The 23703-nt window shown below is 28.1% G+C and overlaps 3 protein-coding genes across 4 annotated transcripts; 2 read left to right on the top strand and 1 right to left on the bottom strand.

The window, feature by feature from the left end:
* Window positions 1-442: 442 nt before the first annotated feature.
* Window positions 443-13441, bottom strand: LOC126838736 (phosphatidylserine lipase ABHD16A). The gene is made up of 12 exons (XM_050573400.1): window positions 13219-13441; window positions 8515-8565; window positions 6278-6523; window positions 6134-6204; window positions 5887-6038; window positions 5707-5821; window positions 5482-5629; window positions 5142-5306; window positions 4841-5025; window positions 4631-4764; window positions 1989-2122; window positions 443-731 (listed from the first exon to the last, which is right to left on the bottom strand). The coding sequence occupies exons 1-12, from the start codon at window positions 13291-13293 to the stop codon at window positions 654-656; spliced, it is 1554 nt and encodes a 517-aa protein (XP_050429357.1). The 5' UTR covers window positions 13294-13441; the 3' UTR covers window positions 443-653.
* Window positions 2502-5366, top strand: LOC126838739 (uncharacterized). Its single transcript, XM_050573404.1, has 4 exons — window positions 2502-2662; window positions 2780-2938; window positions 4055-4242; window positions 4306-5366. Exons 1-4 carry the CDS (start codon window positions 2530-2532, stop codon window positions 4474-4476), a joined length of 651 nt encoding a protein of 216 aa, XP_050429361.1. The 5' UTR covers window positions 2502-2529; the 3' UTR covers window positions 4477-5366.
* On the top strand, window positions 10477-23621 carry LOC126838737 (uncharacterized). Of its 2 annotated transcripts, none has more exons than XM_050573402.1 (4): window positions 10477-10634; window positions 18861-19803; window positions 22665-23120; window positions 23225-23621. In XM_050573402.1, exons 2-4 carry the CDS (start codon window positions 18871-18873, stop codon window positions 23351-23353), a joined length of 1518 nt encoding a protein of 505 aa, XP_050429359.1. In that variant the 5' UTR covers window positions 10477-10634; window positions 18861-18870; the 3' UTR covers window positions 23354-23621. The 2 variants fall into 2 exon arrangements, with proteins under 2 accessions (XP_050429359.1, XP_050429358.1); XM_050573401.1 differs by lacking the exon at window positions 10477-10634 and adding an exon at window positions 15869-16405 and having other exon boundaries at window positions 23225-23619.
* The last annotated feature ends 82 nt before the right edge of the window (window positions 23622-23703 follow it).

Genomic DNA, 23703 nt, shown 5'->3' with positions numbered 1-23703 from the left:
TTTTGTTTAACTCTTATTGGATCATACTTATATATAGGTGGAAAAATGGTCAAGTACAAACATATGTGTGAAATCTTAGTTTGTAAGTCGAAGTCAATTAATATTTCTAAAATTATAAATACAACAATCAGCTGACAAATAAAATCTGATTGAGGCTATATCCATCAATAAAGAAAAACCTTGAAATTAGATTCTGGGTTGATTTTAAAAGCGGCCTTTAAAATGTTTAGTTAAAATATTAGTATAGTAGATTTAAATTTTTTTAATTATATTAGAAGTACTTATAAAATATGGTTCACATACACAAGTTAATAATTTGTATAAAATACAAATACATTACTACAAAATAGGATAAAAATAACATAATGTCATTATTTTTTTATAAGGTAATTAACTGGGAATCAAAAAAAGATCTTACCATAAGCCGTTTAGCTTATCAAAATAGTACGTATTTGTCAATTTTATTATAAGCAACTTTGTAAAAAATCAAAACTTATATTTGTTATACCTTACAATTTTATTGTTTAAAAAAGATTTATACACTTAATACACGATTTAATATACCCATTTTTAACAACAACCTACTTTAACAAGTACTCATATTATGTATATAATTATTAGATAAAATAATTTAAAAACAATTCTTGAAATATTTATATTATATAATTTAAATACCTCGATGGTAACGGGGTGCAGTGAGTGGAATTGTAATCTTTCATATGCCGATCCGCCTAAAAGCAATAAAATACAGTTTATTTATTACAATTATTATTAAAATATTTTATTAATTAATAATAATAAAATATACTACGGAATATAAAATTGAAAATATCGTATAGAAGATAATTTACATGCTAATTTTTAACTTAATAATTTCAAATGGTCTCTCAGTCATAATATAATAAGATATATGTATTTATTTTACCTGCGTTGAACATTTATTATACATAAAACAGGATAATTCAATTTATAATAAAATACCGTTATCAGAAACAATATTATTTAAATAGACGAAATTTAATAGTTTTACCATTCGTGATTTGTGTTATTTGTCTAAATTCCAAAGCATCAAGTGGTATTCAATGGTAGATTACGGTTATTCTGTTCAAATGTTGGTTCCAAGCGTTAAAAACGAGGTCATCAGTTTCTTTTTTAAGAAACCTTAACAAATATTATAACTACCCAAAGAATTTCAGAAGTCAAAGTGCACGAAACCGAGAGACTAAATGAAAATCCGGCCCGCCATAACCGCCGTGTGTTGTCTGCCAGACATTGTGGGTGATCGCCAAAAATACAGGGACGATGACCCGACCCAAGTCCCGACTGATAATAGAGTACGCGGCAAAACAGTAATAGATAACTTAAACAGTAAAGAAAATAGAGTAAGCGGTTTGTAGATAAAAATGGTGGCGTCAAAAGACAAGACGTAGTCGGGTTTTGGGATAAAAAACGTATATACAAATATTAGCAACACTTCGCGACAAAACAATTACTATTGAATTAACGACTTTGTAATTTTCTCTAGTATATCTTATAGAATAATACAGTTAATAATAATGTTATAATATATTGTGTTTACTATGTAGTAACATGATTATATATAAGGGACGATTCCGTCGTTCTTTTTAGGGTAACGTTATGACCAAAATATTATTGATTTTTCGATTTGTATACAGTATACACCTATAATGTTATGTATTGTGCCAATGAATTATGTACAAAAGATGATGGCCGTTGTTGTGTTTATAAACACCTGGACCCTGTACGGGCCTTATTATATCTCACAAATAACCTCTCCCACACAAACTATTTGTAGAAATGATATATATATATATATATATTGTGAAAATTTATTTATGAAAACATATATTGTACTACAAAAGACAAATTGTTTAATATACATGTAGTACCGGAATTTGTCAAATGTCTTAAATCAAATAATATTATGTCCTTGCAAAAACAGTATAGACACAGGTTTTATCACTTACCAAGTACAGGAGCATTTTTGTTTTTTGTTGGTCGTTCCATTCGTCACCGAGATTCAGCGGATAATTGATATCAGATTTTGGATAGAACTTGGCCTGTTCGTTTAAATCCACATTGTACCGCAAAAGAATATTTTCTAAACAACCAAAAAAGTATATAAACATTTTATTTAAATATTCGATTTGGTAATTTTTTATGGATACCCTAAGACCGTAACAATTCAAAAAAGGAAGAAAAAATAATCAAATTCGTTTCGGACAATAATCTGTGTATAAACATCAAAATATCGATGGCGATTCTAATCATTACATGTTGAGATTGAATTGCATTTGAGCACACCTACGGGTTTATATTAATGTAGTAAACCGTGGAAAACTAGGGTTTTATTATTATTATTTTTTTTTACCAATAGACACCCAAAACATATTGTATAGGTCAATATTGGAAATGGTATTATAAATGATGATTTATTGTATATTTTTCATGAATGTTGACCAAGCTAAGTACCATTTCAAAAAGAGGATCGATTCAATCGCGGCACGGATGTCTTACAGTAAAGACGAGAAAATGTATTCGGTAAAGCGTTTAATCATTTTTTACACTTTTCTAGCTGTAATCCCTATAGTTTTTATAACAGCCACTCCAATAGTTCAACGGTTCGACTTACCCTCATCAGGTAAATATCTAACACAATTATTTTTGAAAACATTATTCTCATTTTTTGGGTCAGATAGAGAAAGCAAATCTAACTTCATATATAATATAAATGTGTAATATCTTCATTATTAAATAGGTGCACGGGGAACGCCAAAGATCGAATCGGGTGTAGCGTCTGGTCACAATTATACGCGTTTGTTTGTACCTCTGACCAGTGTAATCGCGAATTACTTGCCAACATTTCTAAAGAGTTTGAATGCCAGCCAATATTCTCAAAAAGGTCAAAACGACAGAAGTATGTACAATTACTAAATGCCAGCCACCAACGTAGTTAAAAAACGTTACCAAATTTACATAAGGCAAGATATTTTTTTGGTTTTGTTGCCGTGTATTTTTGGTAGCGTTAACATACAGTTCCTCATAAAAAAAATGGTTTTTCCCTACACAAGTTTAACATGACGACTTATTTTGTCCTTTGAACTCACCGAACAACAAATTTTAACTATTGACTTCTATGAGGAGCAGAGAAGGTAATGAATAATGATATATATTTTTTTTATGTCTGGACCCACGATACCTTTTAAGGGATCGAAACTTTTTCTTAATTTGTTTTTTTCGAGCGCAGTTTTAGGATTCAAGGTTTGAAAATTAGACTAAAGGTAGATCTATAGTTAGATTATATAAGTATTATAATTTTTTTTCAAAAATCCGAATTCAAAGTTTAGCTTCGGTGCGGAGCTAGAAACTATTAGTTATACAATTTATTTTTCATTAAAGAAAAACCAAGTAAAAATGGGGAAAATATACTTTGACCGTATTAAATTTCCTGGCTGTTAAGGGTGAACGAATCAACAGTCAAAATACTCAAACAATATATTTTGTACTATATTGTCGATTTGCCTATTGGTAACAACGGCAACAAATTATTAGGAAACATAGACAATTAACCCTAATCGCATCTACCCTAATACTAACAAATATAATTTTAAGCACATTATTGTATTTACAATGATTTTTTTCGATACTTTATATTTGAATGATCAACAAATTTGATTTGCATTAAAGTTTATTAATATCTTTTATAATTTATTATGTACAAAAAAACTTGACCATAAATATTATATCTTATTGGCATATTAAATGTATAATATATTCGTTAATTAATAATATACCTTAATTTTTAAAAGCAACAGATTATACAAGAGTCGGCTTAACTTAATTTGTAATTAAAAAAACACCCTAACACCAAAAATACAATTCCCTGATCTCAATATGCTCAGTCACCACCCAAACTTCAAAAATCACACATGTAGTAATTTATTTATTTGTGACCGTACATTGATTTCTTTGTAGTATAAAAAAGTATAAAGAAGTATGTCATTTATATATTTGTGTACTATTATAATTTTAGATATAAAATGGCTTCCAGCTAATTACTTGACATGTTCCATAAGTCATCTAGGACGGTGGCCGAGTGTTGATAACAAATGCCAATTTTACGAATGTGCAGCAAACGTAAAAAACATAACAAAATGCATGAAGGGAAAATTTAGAGAAATTATAAACCGATTAAAAACAATAGCATTTGAAAGCAAACAGGTAGAATAAAATTACAACACTAAAATACATTTAATTAAAATTCAATTTTGACTTGATTGTTAGATAAGAGTGCAGAGAGAAATTTCACTCGGAAGTGGTAATGCAGTAGAATACAAAATAGATTCTTGTGTATCACTAATTCTACACCAATGTGTTTCTGGATACATTTACAATAAAATAACACAATCTTGTCAACCAGCAAGTACTCCTCAAGTTTTTTGTACAATGTTATAAGTTAAATGTTATTATCTTATTTAAAAACAAATTAAGTTGGTAGAAACACATTAACAAAATGCTATAGACAAATAAAATCTATTAACAATATTGTAATTTACGATAATTCATAATTCAAATATATTTATGCAAGTTATCAAAGAAAACTACATACTTTGATCATCATCGGAGGTTGACATCCAATTCCACAGGGCTGAACGCGATTCCTTGGAGAATAGCTTAGGAAATCGGTATTCGAGCAATGTTTCCAATAAATTATTTGCTCGGTTAGTTGCTACATTACGAGTACTGAAAAATGAATTTGCCAACCATTTACAAACAATTGTCAAACAAAATAAAGTATCCACAAATGTTTATAAATTACTCGAGAGCAATGATCTCATCACTTGATCGCCGTATTAGTAACACAGGCCCAGGATACTTGACTAAATTTGCAACAACGTGCAAGTCTGAAAATTCTCTAACAGTTGAAGCAACCAAACTTTCAGCAAAGCTAGGCATTCTAGGAATAGCCAACGGAACGAGGTCATCAAAAGTAGCATCCAGTATCTAATAGAAAAGAAATCAAATATTAAGCATTACAAATTTGAAATAACAACAATAAATTATACAGCGCAATTAAAACAAACTAAACAAATATTATAATGAACTTATATTTTTATTACCACAGCATGCACTTCTGGGAATTTCTGAGCTAAATACGTAGAAGCGAATCCACCAATACTCCAACCGTATAATATTATATCTTCAGGTCTAAATTTTAACTTTATTACGGCAAATTCGAAAACAGTTTCAGCTGCGTTTTGTTCTTGTTTTATGTAAGGAATGCCCTTGATACAAAAAATGTACAATCTGATATTATGTACGCATTGAAAAACATTTTGTCAACAATTTACAGCAAATTATTTTTAAGGTAATTGTAGTTTATGTATAATATTAAATATATTAAAAATATATAATATTTGTAACAGTTCTAGTTTAGTATTTAGTTGCTATTACACTTACAGTACTGTATCCAAATCCAGGATGATTCCATCCTAATACGGAATGTTGGGTATCAATCGCCGAGCTTAATATTCCTGCTTCATAAAATCCTGCATTTCCTTCAGTGCAAATTATTAACTTCGACCTACCCGATAAAGTATTTCTATTCCTGAGAAGAAAAAAAAAATTACAAGCATTTTTATATTGACAATGATTATAAAATGTATATAAAATTTATTACCCTACCTTTTATCTATAAATATAGAGTCTAAGAAATTTCCATCTAATGTTTTAAGTTTATGTCGAGTTCCGCCAAAAGAATTGATTAGAGCTCGTCTTCCTTTTTGTAAATTTTCATCCACTAAAATTAATATTAAAAAAATTATTATATTTTTTTATATCAATTTAATTTCATAAGGCACTCACTCAAATAAAACAAAAACGACGTAGAACCTGGATAAATTAATGATATACCGAAGGAATGTATAGCTAAAAATCCAATAAGACTGCTTGGACTTCTTAAAAGTCTTAAGGCGAGTTTTATATTTTCCTGCCTTTGGTTATATTTATAATTTTCCCTAAATTAAAAAATGACAATACATTTACAGTTCATTTGAAACAAATATTACTGAAACCAGAACTCTTAAATTAAATTGTAATTTTTAACACTCACTCGTCAACTAAACTCCATGAAAAGTCTATTGGCCACGCAGAAAAATCAAAATCGTAGCTATGCAGTTTTTTCTAAAAAAAAAAACACGATTATATTATTTGTTATTCTATAATTAAATTGTTTTCTTTTATTCTCTGTTGTTACTTGATTGGCTGTCGTGTATTCCGATTTTGCATTAATGAGATCCTGATGAAAAGCTTTATATTTTGGATTTATAGCGCGTCCATAACTTCTCAGTAAAAATGATGTCATCAATGTAGCTCCCAATATTGAGCCACGAAATACTAATTTGTAAATAAATTCGGGACTAATGCCGGAGATTAATGACCTACCGTAAAAATATATGAGTACAGGCGATAAGTACGTAGCTACCCGCGTTAACATATAAGTCTGAAACAAACAAAAAATACATTTTTAAACGATAGTACATTAAGAATGTCACATGTTGAACCTATCGTCCATCAACTAAAAGAATACGATAACTTCCACCACTATCGATTTTGAAAACAACACGTGTAAAAGTTAATCATTATTATTGTAGTTAGTAACACAAAACTGCAAACTACACTATTAAACTAATTTTGTATTTTTTCGTGGAATAAAAATATTGACATTATTATTTAGCTCCATCCATATTTTCATATTACCAATCTTCCTCCTCAACAAATTTCATCAATTAGTCGTTTTTTAGAGCCACTTAATGTTAAGACTCTTATGACTACTTCACGCAAAGTAGGACAGTTAATAGATAAACAATAATAATGTAGACAAATAGTGAACAATTTTGAAAACAGATATTATATATATATTAAAATAAATAGTTCCCATAAGTCTTTTTTTTTTTTAATTACTGAATTAACACAAGTTGTTCTTATGACAAACAATTTTCAAATCCTATTTAAAAAGTTATCCATGTCACTATAAAATACAGTTTAGCTTATTATTATGTTTACTGCTAATTTTCCGTGGTTTTCGCAAACTTCAAGGTGGTGCCTGGTACAAAGTTCTCTATATCAATCAAAAAAATTATATTTATTCCCGTCCTTATAACAATTTTTGAACATATCATCAAATAAAACGAATACCACTCAATCTAAAAATGTTTTATATACACAATCTCGAAATGACTTAATGATGAGTTACGACTGTGCCCTTTAACTAGGTATTGAGTACAACTTATATAATAAATGATCTAATATTAAGTAGTTTAATTTATACATAACGTCCTAACAAAAAAAACAAAAAAAGTTATAGATACTATTTATAATAATGACTAATGATTTGTATCGATATTAGAAAAACTGTTTTGATATAGTATAAATATAATATCATTTTAAAATATTAAAAGTACATTTTTCATTCAAAAGTAAACTGAGTTCAGTATTCTAAACACTAAATTGTTTAATAGGGTATGGTCATAATGAAGATGGTCAAATGTAGTAGTCGCGACAATAATAATAGTTTCCTGGCATTAAAGAACCATTGAATGTTCAATAAAATAAAAATATTTTTGCTTGACTGTCTTTTTCTAATAACATTCATTCAAAAGAGCCAATTCCGTCCGTAAAGCGAATATAAGCTAATAGAGTGACGTCACATCAATATTCAAATAAATTGAGTAAGACACGCAATACGCGAACTAACTATTTATTTAAAATAATCAACAATCATTGCATACAAACATACATTAAATTAAACTAGTTTAATTAAACGTTAAACTAAATACAAAATTGTATACGACTTTTCATTGATTTCCCATTTATTACTATTATAATTTAAGTGTTTGAATGGTATTACCAGTTTAGTAAAAGTTAGTATAAAGGCTAATAATTTCTCTTACTTTTTTAGACGAATTTCAAAATAAAAGATACTATAAAAACTATGAACATGTTACATGATTGTATTAGGTGTAAATAAAAGTATAAACCGCTTATTCAAAGTAATTGTGCTGGAACTAAAATGAGCATACTTTTTTTGTCCAAACTCTTACTTTTTATTTTAATTGTACTATTTTACTAGAAATTTTAATTTTACAATAATGCATCAATCTATACACCATATTAGATGGCGAGAAGTTAAATTAGCATGGTTTCTAATTTTAGTAAGTGATATCACCCAACAAGTAGGTAACTAATATCTATTATTAATAATTATTATCTGTTATAACGAAGTGAAAAAAAAAATTGTAAAAGCACATTTTACTCAATTTTAGCTTCTTTTACACATTTCTACCAAAAATCTTAAAACAACATATAATAACTGATAACACATTGTTCTTAAAGGTAAACAAATGCACAAAAAGTATGCGCAGCAGTGAAACGTCATGTAACCCATCTTAACAACTTGATCAAGTATATTTAAATTTAAAAAGTAATACTTACAGTTAATATGATTCTGTCAGCTATTTTTTCTTGCCATAATTGAATATAATCCTAAAAAATATATATTTAAATAATAAATAGTGTTGAGTCATTTGTTAAAAGTTTGGATATTTAGATTGTAGTTATTCATATGTAACACGGATAATATTAGCATAAGGATTATATACAAAAATCCGGATTATCCCAGTTATTAATTGGATATTAGTATTTTTTTTTGCTTTGAAATTATCAAAATGATATTAAGCAGTAGTTGATATTAATGTAAAATGTACTAACACATTATTGTATGTAAAAAATTGGTGCAAAATTAAAAAAAAACCTATTCAAATTATTAAAACTGAGAGATGTGTATCAAATTGTTCAATCATTTTTAGCTTAAATGCAATAAAAGTATATACATTTTACATAGGTGTATTTTTTGGTGTGCTCAACATTTTTGGAACTATTTTCTCAAGTCGAGCGTCAATCGATTTAAAAATCAGAAGTTTAAAATAAATCCCAGAAACTAACTTATTATGTAGAGTAAAATTTATCAATTTCAAAAATCGCATCAACATTTTTTATATTACACGTAGTTTTTAAGATACAATAAAAGGGACTTTTAATACCAGTTTTTTTAATAATGATAGAATGTACTATTATTAATAGCATTTTTGAAAATTTTTACCATTGTTAAAACCTACCTAACACACCACAATTCACATTGTTTTTCTTGCCAATCAAATGCCAAAAAGTACGAATTAGCAATTAACACTAATAAGTAAGGATAAAGTTCAGTTTCAATACCAAAAAAGATCGGCGATCTCAGTATAATATTATAGTTAGTATATGTAGCCTGGTATAATTTACTGTACACACGTTAGGACAAGAAAATGTAATGTAATAACCTATGTAAATCATTTTTATGAAATTGAGAAATTTGTAGCTAACGGTCTACACCAAAAACAGTGATAATATTTTTAACACATCGGGATCAACAGTATTTTAAATTTTTGGCAAAAACGGTAATTTAAACGGTTGTGGCTAAAACGGATCCTGTTTTATGCAAATGAGTAATTCCCGAATAACTAAGCAAAAATGACACTAGAATGGGCAAGGTAGGTTAATTTAGGCTTTAATCCATCTATAATTTACGAATTTGAAGATTTATAATATCATAAAAAGTGAAAAATTACATAATAATATATGCCCATAGGGTACAATTTTTACTCGGCTTTGCCTGAAATGTCCTACACCGCCACTATTTGAATAAGATGACACGTTTTGATGGCAACTGGGCAATAAAATACTTGGGTACCTATAAATGAAAGAGACTGTCGAGAAAAAACATTAATACGATTCTTATCATATTTTAAAATCTTAATAATGACCGTCAACTTTTAACTTGCACTTTTTTAATACATATCTCATAAGTGAAAGTTAGGACGTAATTAAAGAAAACTATTTTCAAATAAACGTTTGAATTTGTTTATATATGTATACTAACAAATTAGTAACGTTTATTTGAAAATAGTTTATATATATATATATAATCATGACGTGTAACCTAATTCCAAGATAATAATGAATAGTAATGACTTTTGTAATTTATCTCGTTTTGATAAGAATATTAGACAACACTATATAGTCACTATGGTAGACCGTAGTCGGTAGCCAATTCAGTATAAATGGGCCCCGTCATTATTTCCGTTTCATGCGATAATTCATTTACTCTATTCGCAGGTAGCTCGATTTTATTATTATTACTATCTAGTCACTAGTACATTGCAATTTGTACTATTGTAGCAAAATAGTATTCATAACCTTTGTCTTTTACATAGCAAATGTTTCACACACATAATGTTGCGATGTAAATCTTATTTTATAGGCCTGCAACATTATCTTATCTAAGAGTCGCAAAGGTCATTTAAATGTAGAGGGAACATTATGTTAAATCAAAAAAAAAAAACGTATGTTAGTCAAATTATTGTGACTGCGCGTTTCATACTGACAACACAACAGAGTTTAACCAAGCTAATAATTTCGTCCTTGCTACAGAGTTACCAGTGTTTATTAAATTGAATCGTTTTATTATTTGGAATTAGGTTTGTGCTCTGAGATGTTTCATTTTAAAAATGGCGGTAAGTCTTATACATATAAATTATATAATAATGTACATTCAGCTAATCATTTTAAAAATATTAGTTTTCTTTTTTTAATTTTAAATGAGTTAGGATATATTTTTAACTACAAAGGACAGAATGACTAAATGCCAAAAATTATTGACTAAAAGTTAAAGCCTTGCGTTTACAAATTTGGTAGAAGTAAATATAATGTTTTAAACTTAGCCAAATGTTAAACCTTTTACACTCATGTAGTATTATTTAAACATATTTCAGAATTCAGACAAATAAGACTAACAATTAATAATAAATAAACTAAATATTATGTGTAATTGCATAATATATGATAACTTGACCTTCAAATCTGCTCTAGCTACAATACTGGTTTTAGTTGTTCATTTAATAGGAACAGTTAATACATAGAATCCCATAGTTTCAGTTTAGTATTTTATCAATATTTTAGTGGAATTCATTATTAAATAATACATTTAAAAAACAATGGTAGTTTAAATTAGTTGTCACTTCAAATCATAATAATAATTCATTTAATTTTATACAATATATCTATATTTTTCAAAATTATCAAAATCCAACAACTTGAGAAAAATAATAGAATAGAGTTGTAATTGTTTAAGATATACATTTAGCATGCTATATATACTAAGGTTCTATATAAAATTATTACATTTTATAAAATTAACAAATTGTATGCTTAGGTTAAAATTATAATATATAAAATACATTTTTGGAAATTATTTAGTATACCACACTAATATTTCCAAGTAGTAGATTGAATGATTATAATGTTTCTATAGTTCCCAACTATATTATATAATCATAGTTTTGTGATAAGGATTTTAGCTAGACCGCAATAATATTTCACGTTAAAATATATTTTCATTAACCAGTTTCAAAACTATATTACTCAGAAAGATAATTTTACAAAATTAATAATTGAACTTATAAATGTGTGAAGTCAAATCTTAAATTGCAAAACTTAAAATTATGCAATAATATGCAACTGACGAGATTTGTATATTAGTTTAATTTTGAAAATAAAAGTGTGACAGAAGAACAATATATAATCAGGTAACGCAACATTTTTCTCTAATAAAAAAAGTATTAATAATAAAAAGTACTTTCTTAAAAACCATCAAACTTCAATTATTAATGAAGTTATACTCATAAAAATTGTTCTATGCATACATTTTATTAATAGTTTACAATTATGAATTAGCTGTATTAGAAGTTGCCTAATTTTATTTAACTGTCTGATTAATCGTCTTGAGCACTCGTGCAGCTCACAAATTCTTAAATAGATGTAAACAGAGAGTTAGTTCTCAATGTTCAGCTACAATCCTTATGCTAATTGTCTCTGTACAAATTACAATGCTCTACACCAGACTCAGAAAGTTGGCAAGGTATTTATAACAGAAAGCCTGAGTCCAATGTTAGGAATCTAGATGCTCAATAACTGATATACAGCATAATTTTATAAAATAGTTTTTTAAATCTTAACATGAAAGCAGATTATGTATGTAAAATCTTAACATGTTAAAGAATGAATATTTTAAACGTTCCAAGTGCCAAAAACAGAAATATTTATTTTATTTACAATTTGTAATTTACATTTGATTTGTTAACAATTTTAGATCTGGTACATCTTAGTAACTAAAAAAAATGTCCAAGTTATTGCATTTTGAACTTAATTGATGCTTTAGCATTTTCTCAAAATCAATAGCCGACAAGAGGTATCTTTTCGCTTCCCCCATTGTTTATAAATTATTACAATAGTCAGTAGACGGTTATAGCTTTTGCTTTTTTCCATTTAAAAATATTTATTTGTTAGTCATGTTACCGTCATACCAAAATAGCAAAGGCAATGTCACATCATAAGTATTATAAAGTTTAATTACTACAAATTTAATTGTGTTAACACTCATAAGTTACAGTAATTCATAATCCAAACCTACAGAATAAATTATGAAATAAATTTCCAGCATTCTGAGAATGCTTAGAGGAATGAATAGCGTGACAAGAAAGATAAGGAAAGGACAATAAAATAATACATAAGAGGTAGCATAGGTGCGGTTTTTCAAATGAGAGAAAACCGTCCGAGATGGTCATGTTATAACATATATGAAGAGAATGGAATCAAAGCAGTAAGAATGGTAATAAAAAAAAACCTAGGAGGAAAGAGGAAGACTGAAAAAAAGGTGGTTGGATACTTGGATATAATTGAGAATGATATGAAGACTGCTAGTGTATGCAAGATGGTGTGGGAGATTGTGTTGAATAGAGGTTTATGACAAGGCTAGTCGACCCCAAGTAGTAGTGAAAAATGAATACGAATAGGAAAAAAAAAGAAGAAATTTCCAGCGGATAAAATTAAAGCTAAATGAACTTAAGACAAAAATTAAATATTTGTATTACCCAAAATGATTGTTAATACCGAGTAGTAAATCATGTAGAATATACCATATTAAATGTAGAATACAGAATATGTAAATACAAGATATATTTTTACCGTAGTTAAGAAAAACAATAATTTGTCATCCAACAACACAAAACTTAAAATCTATAATAGTATATGCTTGCTTACATCATCTCTGCGGAGTCCAGTGTATATTTTATATAATTTTGGCGTAAACATATAATCAATAAACAAATTATACATTCTAATTTTGTAAAGAACTTAACTAACCAGAAAAAACTTAAGAAAAACTGAGTAAATACATACTGGTCTAAATTAAAAAACCAGTTTTTTTAGTTCATTACGTCAAAACTTGAATTTAAAAAAAAACAACTCATCAGTAATCTTGTCTTGGAAAGGTCACATAAACTGATAATAGTCTAGTGCCTACAGATAACAGCAGCAGGCAGCTGCAAAACATTTTATTGAAAATACAGTTTTGTACTGTGAACCTTCATGCTTTGATAACAAATTCCCGTTCGTACCCTTATTAATTGTGGCTACACTGAAAGCAATTGAATACATAATAATTGACCTAATAATATAATATTATCTATGTGGTAGTTGCCGCTTGCCAGTTGGTACTATCTAAAATTATTTAGTTCATTAATAATTTATTATTTGATCCAAGGGTACTATATTATAGAATACTATTAATGAAAAATACACAAGTATACGATTAACGTCGCATACATAGGTGTACCAATACTGTCGTGCTAAGCAAAAACGCAGTAACTCCACAAAATGTTAATTGTTGGGAAATCGCATTTGAAATTTTGACATCTCATTAAACTCATATTAAATTTAAAACTTATATTGAACTCGTAGTAAATCCATGGTATTACTATTTTTTTGCTTCTGATTTTGAATTACTGCATTTTAGATTTTGAAATGTAAATAAAACAGATTAGAAGTTTAAACATGAAATTACGTTATTTTTACTTAAAAAAATCATAAAAAACTGTCATAGAAACCAAAGATACCATAATCACAAAATGACAAAATTTAAAGTTACTGCGTTTTTGCTAAGCACGGCAGAATAGTTTTCAATAATTATTTAAGTATAATATTTTAATATGGAATTAGTTTTATAAAGTCTAAGCCAGAAAATATATTATGATAATACATAAGACTTAAGAGTAATAAAACATTTTGTTTGAATTAGAAAAAATATTGTATTATCCAGTCTTTACCACCATAACCAAAAATGTAACATGATGTGTACTCTAGCAGCTAAAAAATAATTTATTTTTATTTTTATCATAATGAAAACAGTGTTTTTCTCCAACTATAATCGAAAGTTGTAAACAATAAACCTGTAATAATATTTTGACCGTTAATCCAACATGTCAGAACATGAGGATGATGTGAAGTAATAAATAATTATGAGACGGGAGACCCAATGTAATTGCCCCTAATGACCCGCTTTGACTTAAATTTTGTTGAAAGGCAATAGTATTCTTCAGGTCACATTGAACTTGAATTATTTATTTAATAAAAACTAATGTAAGAAAAAGAAATCTTAATAACACCGAAATAATCATAACGACCTTGATTATATCTAATTGAAAAATGTAATCGGGACTTTGTAGGTTTCAGTTTCGTATTAATATTATGAATAAAATAACTATCAGTCTAATAATTATTCGAAAGTTAATTTTTCAAAGAGTACACATTATAATAAAATACATGCAATTTGCAAAATGGGCAAAGAAGCTGGAGAACACCAAATCATAATTTTTGATTTCATATTTGTCACTCGGTGATTTATCTAGCATTAATCTATCTATTATTCGTAATTTTTTAACTCTTAGGAAGTTACTATAACCCAAAAAACTAATAACTCGTAAATAATGTAATTTTCAAAAGTTGTTTTTGTTATTTTATATGCCAATAGATTCCGAATGATGTTAAATAGATTTTATATCAGATATGTTGCATCAAAATTAAAAAGTTAATTCATTTTTTGAAATAAAATGTTAAACTTCAACTATTTATTGCTCAACAAATAATTTTAAGTTACGATAAATATTTTAAACTTTAAAAACTTTAGAAATACATAAAATATAATTGCAAAACGTTTTGGTGTAAAATTTACACTGTAAATATTAATTTTTTTATTCATAAAGTTCGACCTTTGTTACTATTTGCTTTTAACATTTTTGTTTCATACGTTAAATTTGTGACCTATCGCTTGTCACTAGTAAAATACGTGGTTTTTAAATAATATATCGTAAAATAATATCGAAAATCGAGACTACACTATATTTTTGTACTTAATTTAATATTAGATTCGACCTAATCTATTTAATTTTAACTACTGCAGTCTACAATGTATCTGGTCGATAAAACCTATTAAAAATACACATCCTACCCTAATCGTAGATTCATATATAATGAACGGTGAACCAACAGAACTCCGTTGTTCTGTCCTCGGTACCGTTCGTCGCAGCAGCAGCTGCTCGACCGTCAACATTATCCCACGCGGAGCGTTCAAATGCGCATGCGGTCATCTTTTGTAATCAGTAGGGTACCGCACTACAGTATATATAATAATATAATAATGCATCTGCTGGAATTACGTTTCAAAGGAATATAATATTCGCCTGTAAACACCGAACGTGCGTTTGACTACGCGTGATAACAGCATTATTCAATAATAATAATACCTAGTATTGATATAAATTATAATCATCCCTGGTGTAAACATTATTTTATTTTATTTCGTCCTTTCCGTAGGTTTTCTTACAACGACTAACATAATGATATTATATCATGAACCTTACATAAATATTGACTTTTGTGTAATAATTATATTATAATAGTGTAAAAACGTAAAGTGCGGCGCGATTTCCGTTCGTTTATTAATAGACACCTCCGCGCACGTGAAAAACAAAGTACCTATACGAATATCCTACACTCTCCGTGTACCCCTTCCAACGTCGGTGATGTGTTGTTTATGTGACTCGCAAGTCTCGCCGAACGCGGCTGTTGCCTGAGACGGTTTTTTTTCTCAATTCAATGGCAATTCGAAACGGCAACCGCAGCTAGTGCCTTGTCCGCCGCAGCTGTACGACTCCTCCGACGAGGGTTGTTGTTTTGAAAGAAAAAGACCCGCGTAGTACAGTTTTTACGGTTTTCTCGCCGCCGCGATACGACACATCTCGATTCGGAATCCGATATTATTGTATTGGCACACTATTTATAATATTTATAAATCGACAATTATTAATTTTTAATCGTTGCATAGACAATTTTTTTGCCCCCTAATATTATTTATACAAGACCGTACCATGTCTACAGGATTCAAACACAGGTAATTTTATGAAACGACAAATGTGTTATTATTATTTTTAGTTTCGAGGTAATTATAGATGCATCAAGTTTGTTATTATTATTGTTATATTGTTGTATATTATCTACCTACTCAATTTTAGACGACGTCAAAACGCCTACTTGCGATTTACCATAGAAAAATAGGCATCATAAATTTCAAGTTGTTTATTAGTTGATACCTTGTCGTTGTATTAAAAAAATAACGCACCAAATGATATTGCAAAAAAAAACTGAATAACTTATCAATAACCACTTGCTAGTATTTTAAAAAGTTGACCCTCTTGTATGCAGACCAACAATGCTCTTAGTTTTATTTCAACCATAGATAATTGTTTCATTTGTAAAAAAAAAAAATGTCTACAATAAGTACAATTGTACCAAAACGGAATGTTTTATAACATTTAGTAATATCTGTGTTTTTTTGTAAACTTCAGTGTTAACTTTTGTAAATTAAGATATATTAGTTATTATATATTAAAGAAAAAACAATTCTATGATTTTAGAACCATAATACTACTTCTCTTATTTATTTTAAACAATTTTGCTACATTACAAGTCGATATATAAAAACTAATTTTAGGTATTAAATATCAAATATAAGTAATGTGATTATATTTTAAAATAAATAAAATAGTATTATGATTAAGAACTTTTGAATTAGTAGTATTTATTTGGTAATAATACTCTATATGTTATTAAGTAAGTAGTACTACTACTACTTTAGTACTATTTTGTATAATTAAAATAATATTTTGCTAAAAATAAACAGAAAATGTAACTTATTTAGGTATATACATTTTTATTTATTTCTTAAATTTGTTGAATAGGTATGTATAATATATAATACATAATATAATATATTCAGAGCTGGTAATAAAAAGGGCGGATAGGTACATATTTTCATTATAGGAAATTACTTTAAAGGGTCTGCCAGAATAGAAAAAAAAATTACCTGCTTTACTCTTATTACACGTTTAATACAGAAATTAAACTTAAAACTATAAGATTATGAGAAAATATTAAAATAATGGAAATCATTTTGTTCGAAATATATTTTTTTTATTTACAAAAATTATAATTTTGTTAACACTACTTTTATTAGCCACTTAATCAATTATTTCTTCCAAGTTTATACCAATTATTAAGAACACTTTCTTTATAAATATAATTATAAATTTATCTAATAAAGTCATGTTGTGATAATGTACTTTATAGTACGATTTAACATGTATTAGTTTCGAGAAACCACACTCATGTCCTACTTGAGTAACTTGAACAAGAACAAGAAGTAACTTGTAGCATATTTAGGACGAAATTATTGTATTATAAAAAAAGTGAGTGATATTGTGGAGGCTGCCAAGATAGACATAAACGAGGGTCCTGTGGGAAAATTCCTCTTTCCTTAGGCCTCTTTGCCACAAGAACTGAAGACCCAAACCAGGGCTTACCTAGGCTTTTTTTTTAATACCCATTCAGACCAATTAACTAATTTTTAAATTTGTTTTCTAGCAATTAACCTTAAGAATACTACTGTACTGTATGATAATTATTAATATAGTTATGTCTAAACCAAGACAATTTTAATCAATTTTGCAGTTTGCTTAATAATGCAACAAATACAATAGAATTTAAACTGGGACTAGTTTCCATCAACATGTATACTGCAATATTTTACTAAAAATTATTATTTGTAATAATGTACAATAATCCCTAATCTCCTGGGAAATTTTAATAATATCTCTAAGGATTTCTATGCAATATTGAAAAAGTATTAAAGAATTTTATAATGGCTTAATTATAACGAAGAAGCACAATAGGTTACTTTCTTATTTCCCTAAGCCCATTTGGGGATCTTGTAGAAAAATCCAATCCAACACTAATAATAATAAAGTTATATGTAGGAACTGGGACATCCTGTACGGTTTATTAGAAACAACACGATAACTCATAAATTGAAAAGTATAAATGGAAATCCAAGTTGATCCTATAGGATTTACGGTGTGTTAGGATTAATCTATAATATTTACACAGTTAATAAAAAAAAAAAGTGTTTACAGTTGTCCTTTTAGCATTATATTTGAGATAAACAAATTTATTTGTTACACCTTTCTGTTGGTTCTAAAAGAAACTCCTTAGTAAAAAAAAAAAAAAACTAAAAAATATATGTGGTGAATATAGATATAACTATTTACAAAAGCAATATTAAATGTGTTGTAAATAATATTTTTTTGAACATTAAAGTAAAAGTATAGTTTTTAAACAAAATTAATTTCTGATTTCTAAAACTTTCTGCTCCCTACATTTTTTAATGTCTTAGGCAAAACTAATTCTTTTAAATAATATTCAATATTAGGAATTACCTAATTCCTAATTACTATTTTGTAATTTTTTTGTATTGTTCAAGTATTGTAAAATACCATTTGTTTTGTTTATAGTTGTTCCACCATGGATTTGGAATTTGATACATCTACTACACTTATAGAAGACGTTACATTACCATCATTATTGACCAGCTTTAGTACTACTACTAATAGTTCAGTAGAATTTACCACATCAGAGTCAGAATCTGATACAACTCAACACATACCCATACAGAAACAAAAGATAGAAAAAAGTTCTTATAAGGGCCCAGTAAAGTCATTTTCATTAGCTGATTTAACAACAATTAAGTCATTTAAACCACTGATTCGTGAAGATTCAGCTATATATTCTACAGAGACATTGACCAGTGCAATGACTACACGAACCGATTCAGGCATTCACCAATCTAACGGTTGTATTAATGCAACAGGGAAAAATAAGAAGAAATATGCACATGTTGAAAGTAAAGTTAAGCAATACATTAAAGATATCAAAGAGAATGAAGCTAAGAGCAAAGCTAACCGGCATAGTTTACAGCCTTTATCACAAAAACAGCAAGAAAGTCTACTCGTTCAAAATAAAAAAACTGAAAATGATGAAATTTTAGGTTTGAAGTGTAACTTAAAAAAGTTAGAAATACAGTTATTAGAAAAAAATCGTCTTATTGAACAGCTTCAGTATAATTATAAGTTAATGGAGAACAAATACAATTCAGCTACAAAATTGATTAGAAGAATGGCCAAACCTAGTAGAGATATAATACAATTTACTGAAAACGAAGTAGAGTTGAATGAGCAATTATCTCCTGCCCATAGTATTCCACCACCTGAAGAAGTATGGGGACGTAATCATAGAATGAATTCTGTTATAACATCAACAATGAAGAAAGAAAAATCTAGAAATGACAAAGAAAATATTCTTAAAGTTAGAAAAGTAAAGTCTGGAGGAAACTTGGTATATAATTCTAATGTTGATGTGTATAAAACACTCAGAGATTCAAATTCTGCTATTCAAAAGGTAAGATTTGCCAAATGGTATACTTTTATATTTATTTTGTTCTACTGTAAGTAAAACCTATAAAACAGAATTGGCTCAACACAGCTAATAATTTAATTTCAAAAAATACAAGCAATGTGTATTGAGAAGATTAACATGATAGATAAGACTTAAACAAATGTATAAATTAACACCAAAAAAATAATGCATACTGGACAAACTTATTTGTTAAAGTCAAAACAAGTAATAATTGTTTTCCGCTCTATATCAAAGCTAAAGTAATGCTAAATTATTTATTTTTTAATAAAATGTAGAATTGTACCTAGTTCAAAAAAACAGCGACCGGTTAGAGAACATTTCCATTTGAGGTATATTAAAATATTAGTTAAACTTTTGCAAACTGTGGATTTATCAAAAAGAACTTTGTGAAAAATCTATAACATGATAAAAGTATTTGTTTATATAAAAAAAAAAAAAAGATTTATTTTAAATAATAAAAAAGATTTCTTTACCCGAGGTTTAGAGTTTCAGAAATCATCCATCTGTTTGCCATTCGTTTTCACATATTATTTAACAAACCCCGAACCACAGCTGGAGTCTTAATAATAAAAGACTTTTAGATATTTTTCTAGTAAAACTGTCTCCTTCATATACACCCTATTGAAGGAAAAAACATCTGCTTAAAACCTACTTGGTAATAACTCACCAACGAGCATTAAAAGAGCATAATCAAAATACGGTTGACAATAAATCTGTAGATTTTAAAATATCTAGTAGGGTTTTATTTTTTGCTAGAAATTATGTTCAATGATATTTTAATGCTAAAGTATAACAATTTGGGTTAAAATCGCGGGATACTTACTCGTACAGGCTCGGCCGTCTAAAATTTTGTATTTATGGATTTTCTTGTTAAGGATCGTTTTTGTACGTTTTGCCATTATTAATAATAGCATTCAGTATGTAATATCAAAAACCAGTATTCAAATCGAATAAAACGTGTAATATAAATAAATGAAAATAAGTAAAACCATTAACGTTCAGTAATAATTAACATGTGTTTGGTTACTTTCCCTCCACGAAATTTCTGGAAATACATAATATTAGTATATTAGATATTTAGTAAATCAACGGTTAGCCCTTCTCAAAATAAATTCCTGGCTAATTATTTTTTATGGATTGTTACATTTTTTACATAACAATTATTTAGCAGCAATTGTACATATTGCCATATTTGTTTTTTATATACATCGTAATTAATATTCGAGTCTCTCTTATTCACTTTGTGTTTATTTTGGCTGTATAACCTATTAGCTACCTTCGCGTTCGGCTATTTGTAACGTTATCCACTTGGCTTTGCGGTAACGTGTGGCCGTGGTCCAACAGTGTTCCCGCATTCTAGCTGTTAAGTTTGCGCGCTCGTTTATTTTTAACCGCTACACAGTGATGACGATTTTTAAAATGTCTCCGTGTATAATAGTTGTTGTTAAAAATACAAAAAAAAACTTGGCGTGTTGGTTTTAGCCATTTCTCTGCGCAACATCAAAACTCGAAATCCGTTTCCGTCAATCGAATTGTTGTGTATCTTGGCGAGGTTCCCGGACTTACTAAGAAAATCCAATAAGATATGATAAACAACTTACTCCACTTAATATACCGTGTAAATATCGGATGTATCTTAATATATTTGTTTAAAAACCGGGCAACGTTTTGCTTAAATAGCTTAAAATTGATTTAGAGGAAACTTTGAAAATCCTGTTTTTATTGTTTTGTCATTTATTCGAGATTTAAGTGTTGTCACACACTTAAATCACAGACGAACCAGAAGGGAAACTTTAAAAAAAAAATTTCATTACATGGGTCCTTATGAGCCGCCGAATAAGGTCGACTGGTTTATTGTTTTTGTGGCCGAGAGCCAGACCATAGTAGACGTAGTAGATGTATAATTCCAGAAAAAAGAATTTTAATTTATTGTACTTAATCCGAAATAACAAAATGTGGGACACTTTATCAGTCCCGGTTTGTGTTCCCCCTTCTGTTTTCCGTGCTTATACAACACAATATTAATATATTCCAACTAAGACAAATTGAACTTTAAAAAAAAAAAAACCTGCTATTTATAAGATTTTTAACGTTCTTAAAAAAGTACCATGTAAACCATTTTTTTTAAACAAATTTAACCGACCTGTAAGATGATTAATGCTTTTTCGTGTTTGTATTGCTATCAAAGTTCACATCGACCATATAAACTTATAGTGACACATTCCGCCGGCGAGGCGTTTGACGACTCTATTGTATGTTATATGTTTATAAACGTCTTCCTTCCTGTTGTTCCGCACACGACAATGTATTATTATTGTTGTTGGCCCCTTTTATGTTTTCTAAGACACGTGTGGTCTTCTATAGTCTTCGAACAGCATGAAACGAGTAGTACTATTTTCATCCCCTTAGTGTTCACCAGCCGAGAGGGAAATCTGAAATCTGTGCATATACACGTGTGCTACCTAGCTATTTGTACCAACACCGACGAGTGTTCAATTATAAACCGGAAGGCAGATGTTCTATTATAAATATTATGTCACAGGATACTGTAAAATTAATAGCTGAATTCCCAAAATTTGTATAGAAAAACCAATAATGTTTGGTACTCACTGAAGTATGATCTTGCAATTTTTTTATTATTATACAAAATTTTCAAATCAAACAACATTTACGAGTAGTAAATATTATAAATAATTAATAATATTACAATATTTATTATTGATACATTACGTTATTACTTGTTTGTTACAAATATTTGTTTAATTTAATATTATTGTTTGTTGATTTCAAATTTAGTTCAACATTGTGATTTTACTTCTAATTTAATTCAAAAATATTTTCAGGTAAAATTGTGGCAAGAATCGTTGGCGAGCACTGAAGTTTCTGCATTAGACACAGACAATGAAATGGATGATCAATCTCCGCAATCTTACTCTGTATCTTCTAATGATTTATCCTTAAGCTCATTAGAAATATCACCGGTGATTATTCCAAGTAGTCAGTATCCCAAAAAACATGAATGCCGCAGCGATTCCTCAGGTTGTGGTATGTCTTCTACCAGAGTGTCTAAAGAAAATACGCTAGTGAGTGGTATCAATTTGGAGGTCGGTGATGATATTATTTTGAGACCAGATCAATTCTGTGATGAAGAAATTGGGAAACTGCCATCATCGACTCCCATCAAACCCATTTCATCACATCATTTGTGTTCTTCAGTGTTCAAAGTCCTGAACGAAATAGACGATAAAAGGAATAACGAGTCTCAAAAACGTCACTTGACCAAAAAAATTAGAAGAACGGTACATATGATTATTTCAGTTAAATAAAAAAAAAAATTCCTTCACTAATTGTTATGTATAATAATAAATATTAGAATAATTAATGTACCAAATTTTAATTACAGAAGTCCAAAAATGCAGTGTGTGAATGTACATCAGAAGCTGATGAATTTATGGGTCAGTTCAAACATTGTATTGGTGTCATAAATGGTGTAGTCACCAAAATGGAACAGAGTTTCAAGTCACAAAGATAATTTTCAAATATTAATTGAAATGTGACGTGTTTATATATGTTATATTTATAACGATAGAAATTGTTTATATATATTTTTTTTACGTTTAATGAATTTGTCCATTATTTAACTATAATTTGTTATGATTTTTATATTATGTATTATTTATGTGCGTTGCCACCAAAATTTATTTAAAAAAGGAAATTATTTAATTATATAAACATTTTGTACCCATGATGGTGTGATTATATATAATCATATTAGACAAAACTAATATAAGATTGCAAATCTAGTATATCATTTAAAGTTATAACTATAGAATTGTAGTAAAAAGTATATTGTTTTTTCAGTATTTATTTATTGTTTTATAT

Source organism: Adelges cooleyi, unplaced genomic scaffold, assembly GCF_023614345.1.
Source record: "Adelges cooleyi isolate 19-005CV unplaced genomic scaffold, UGA_ACOO_1.1 ACOO_flye_CR_arks_rails_tigmint_CR_PRNA_30, whole genome shotgun sequence".
NCBI lineage: Eukaryota > Metazoa > Arthropoda > Insecta > Hemiptera > Adelgidae > Adelges > Adelges cooleyi.
This window is presented reverse-complemented; position numbering and strand designations above follow the sequence as displayed.

Bases quoted from the DNA above. Each gene is read 5' to 3' on its own strand.
- LOC126838736 (XM_050573400.1), bottom strand. From the start codon at position 13,293: ATGTATAATTTGTTTATTGATTATATGTTTACGCCAAAATTATATAAA. The intron at 5,822-5,886 runs GTGAGTGCCTTA...TATTAATTTTAG, and splicing joins GTCGTTTTTGTTTTATTTGA to TGGATGAAAATTTACAAAAA. The intron at 4,765-4,840 runs GTAATTTATAAA...TTCATTTTTCAG, and splicing joins GATGAGATCATTGCTCTCGA to TACTCGTAATGTAGCAACTA.
- LOC126838739 (XM_050573404.1), top strand. From the start codon at position 2,530: ATGTCTTACAGTAAAGACGAGAAAATGTATTCGGTAAAGCGTTTAATC. The intron at 2,663-2,779 runs GTAAATATCTAA...ATTATTAAATAG, and splicing joins GTTCGACTTACCCTCATCAG to GTGCACGGGGAACGCCAAAG. The intron at 2,939-4,054 runs GTATGTACAATT...TTATAATTTTAG, and splicing joins AAAAGGTCAAAACGACAGAA to ATATAAAATGGCTTCCAGCT.
- LOC126838737 (XM_050573401.1), top strand. From the start codon at position 16,383: ATGTCTACAGGATTCAAACACAG. The intron at 16,406-18,860 runs GTAATTTTATGA...TTTTGTTTATAG, and splicing joins TCTACAGGATTCAAACACAG to TTGTTCCACCATGGATTTGG. The intron at 23,121-23,224 runs GTACATATGATT...TTTTAATTACAG, and splicing joins CCAAAAAAATTAGAAGAACG to AAGTCCAAAAATGCAGTGTG.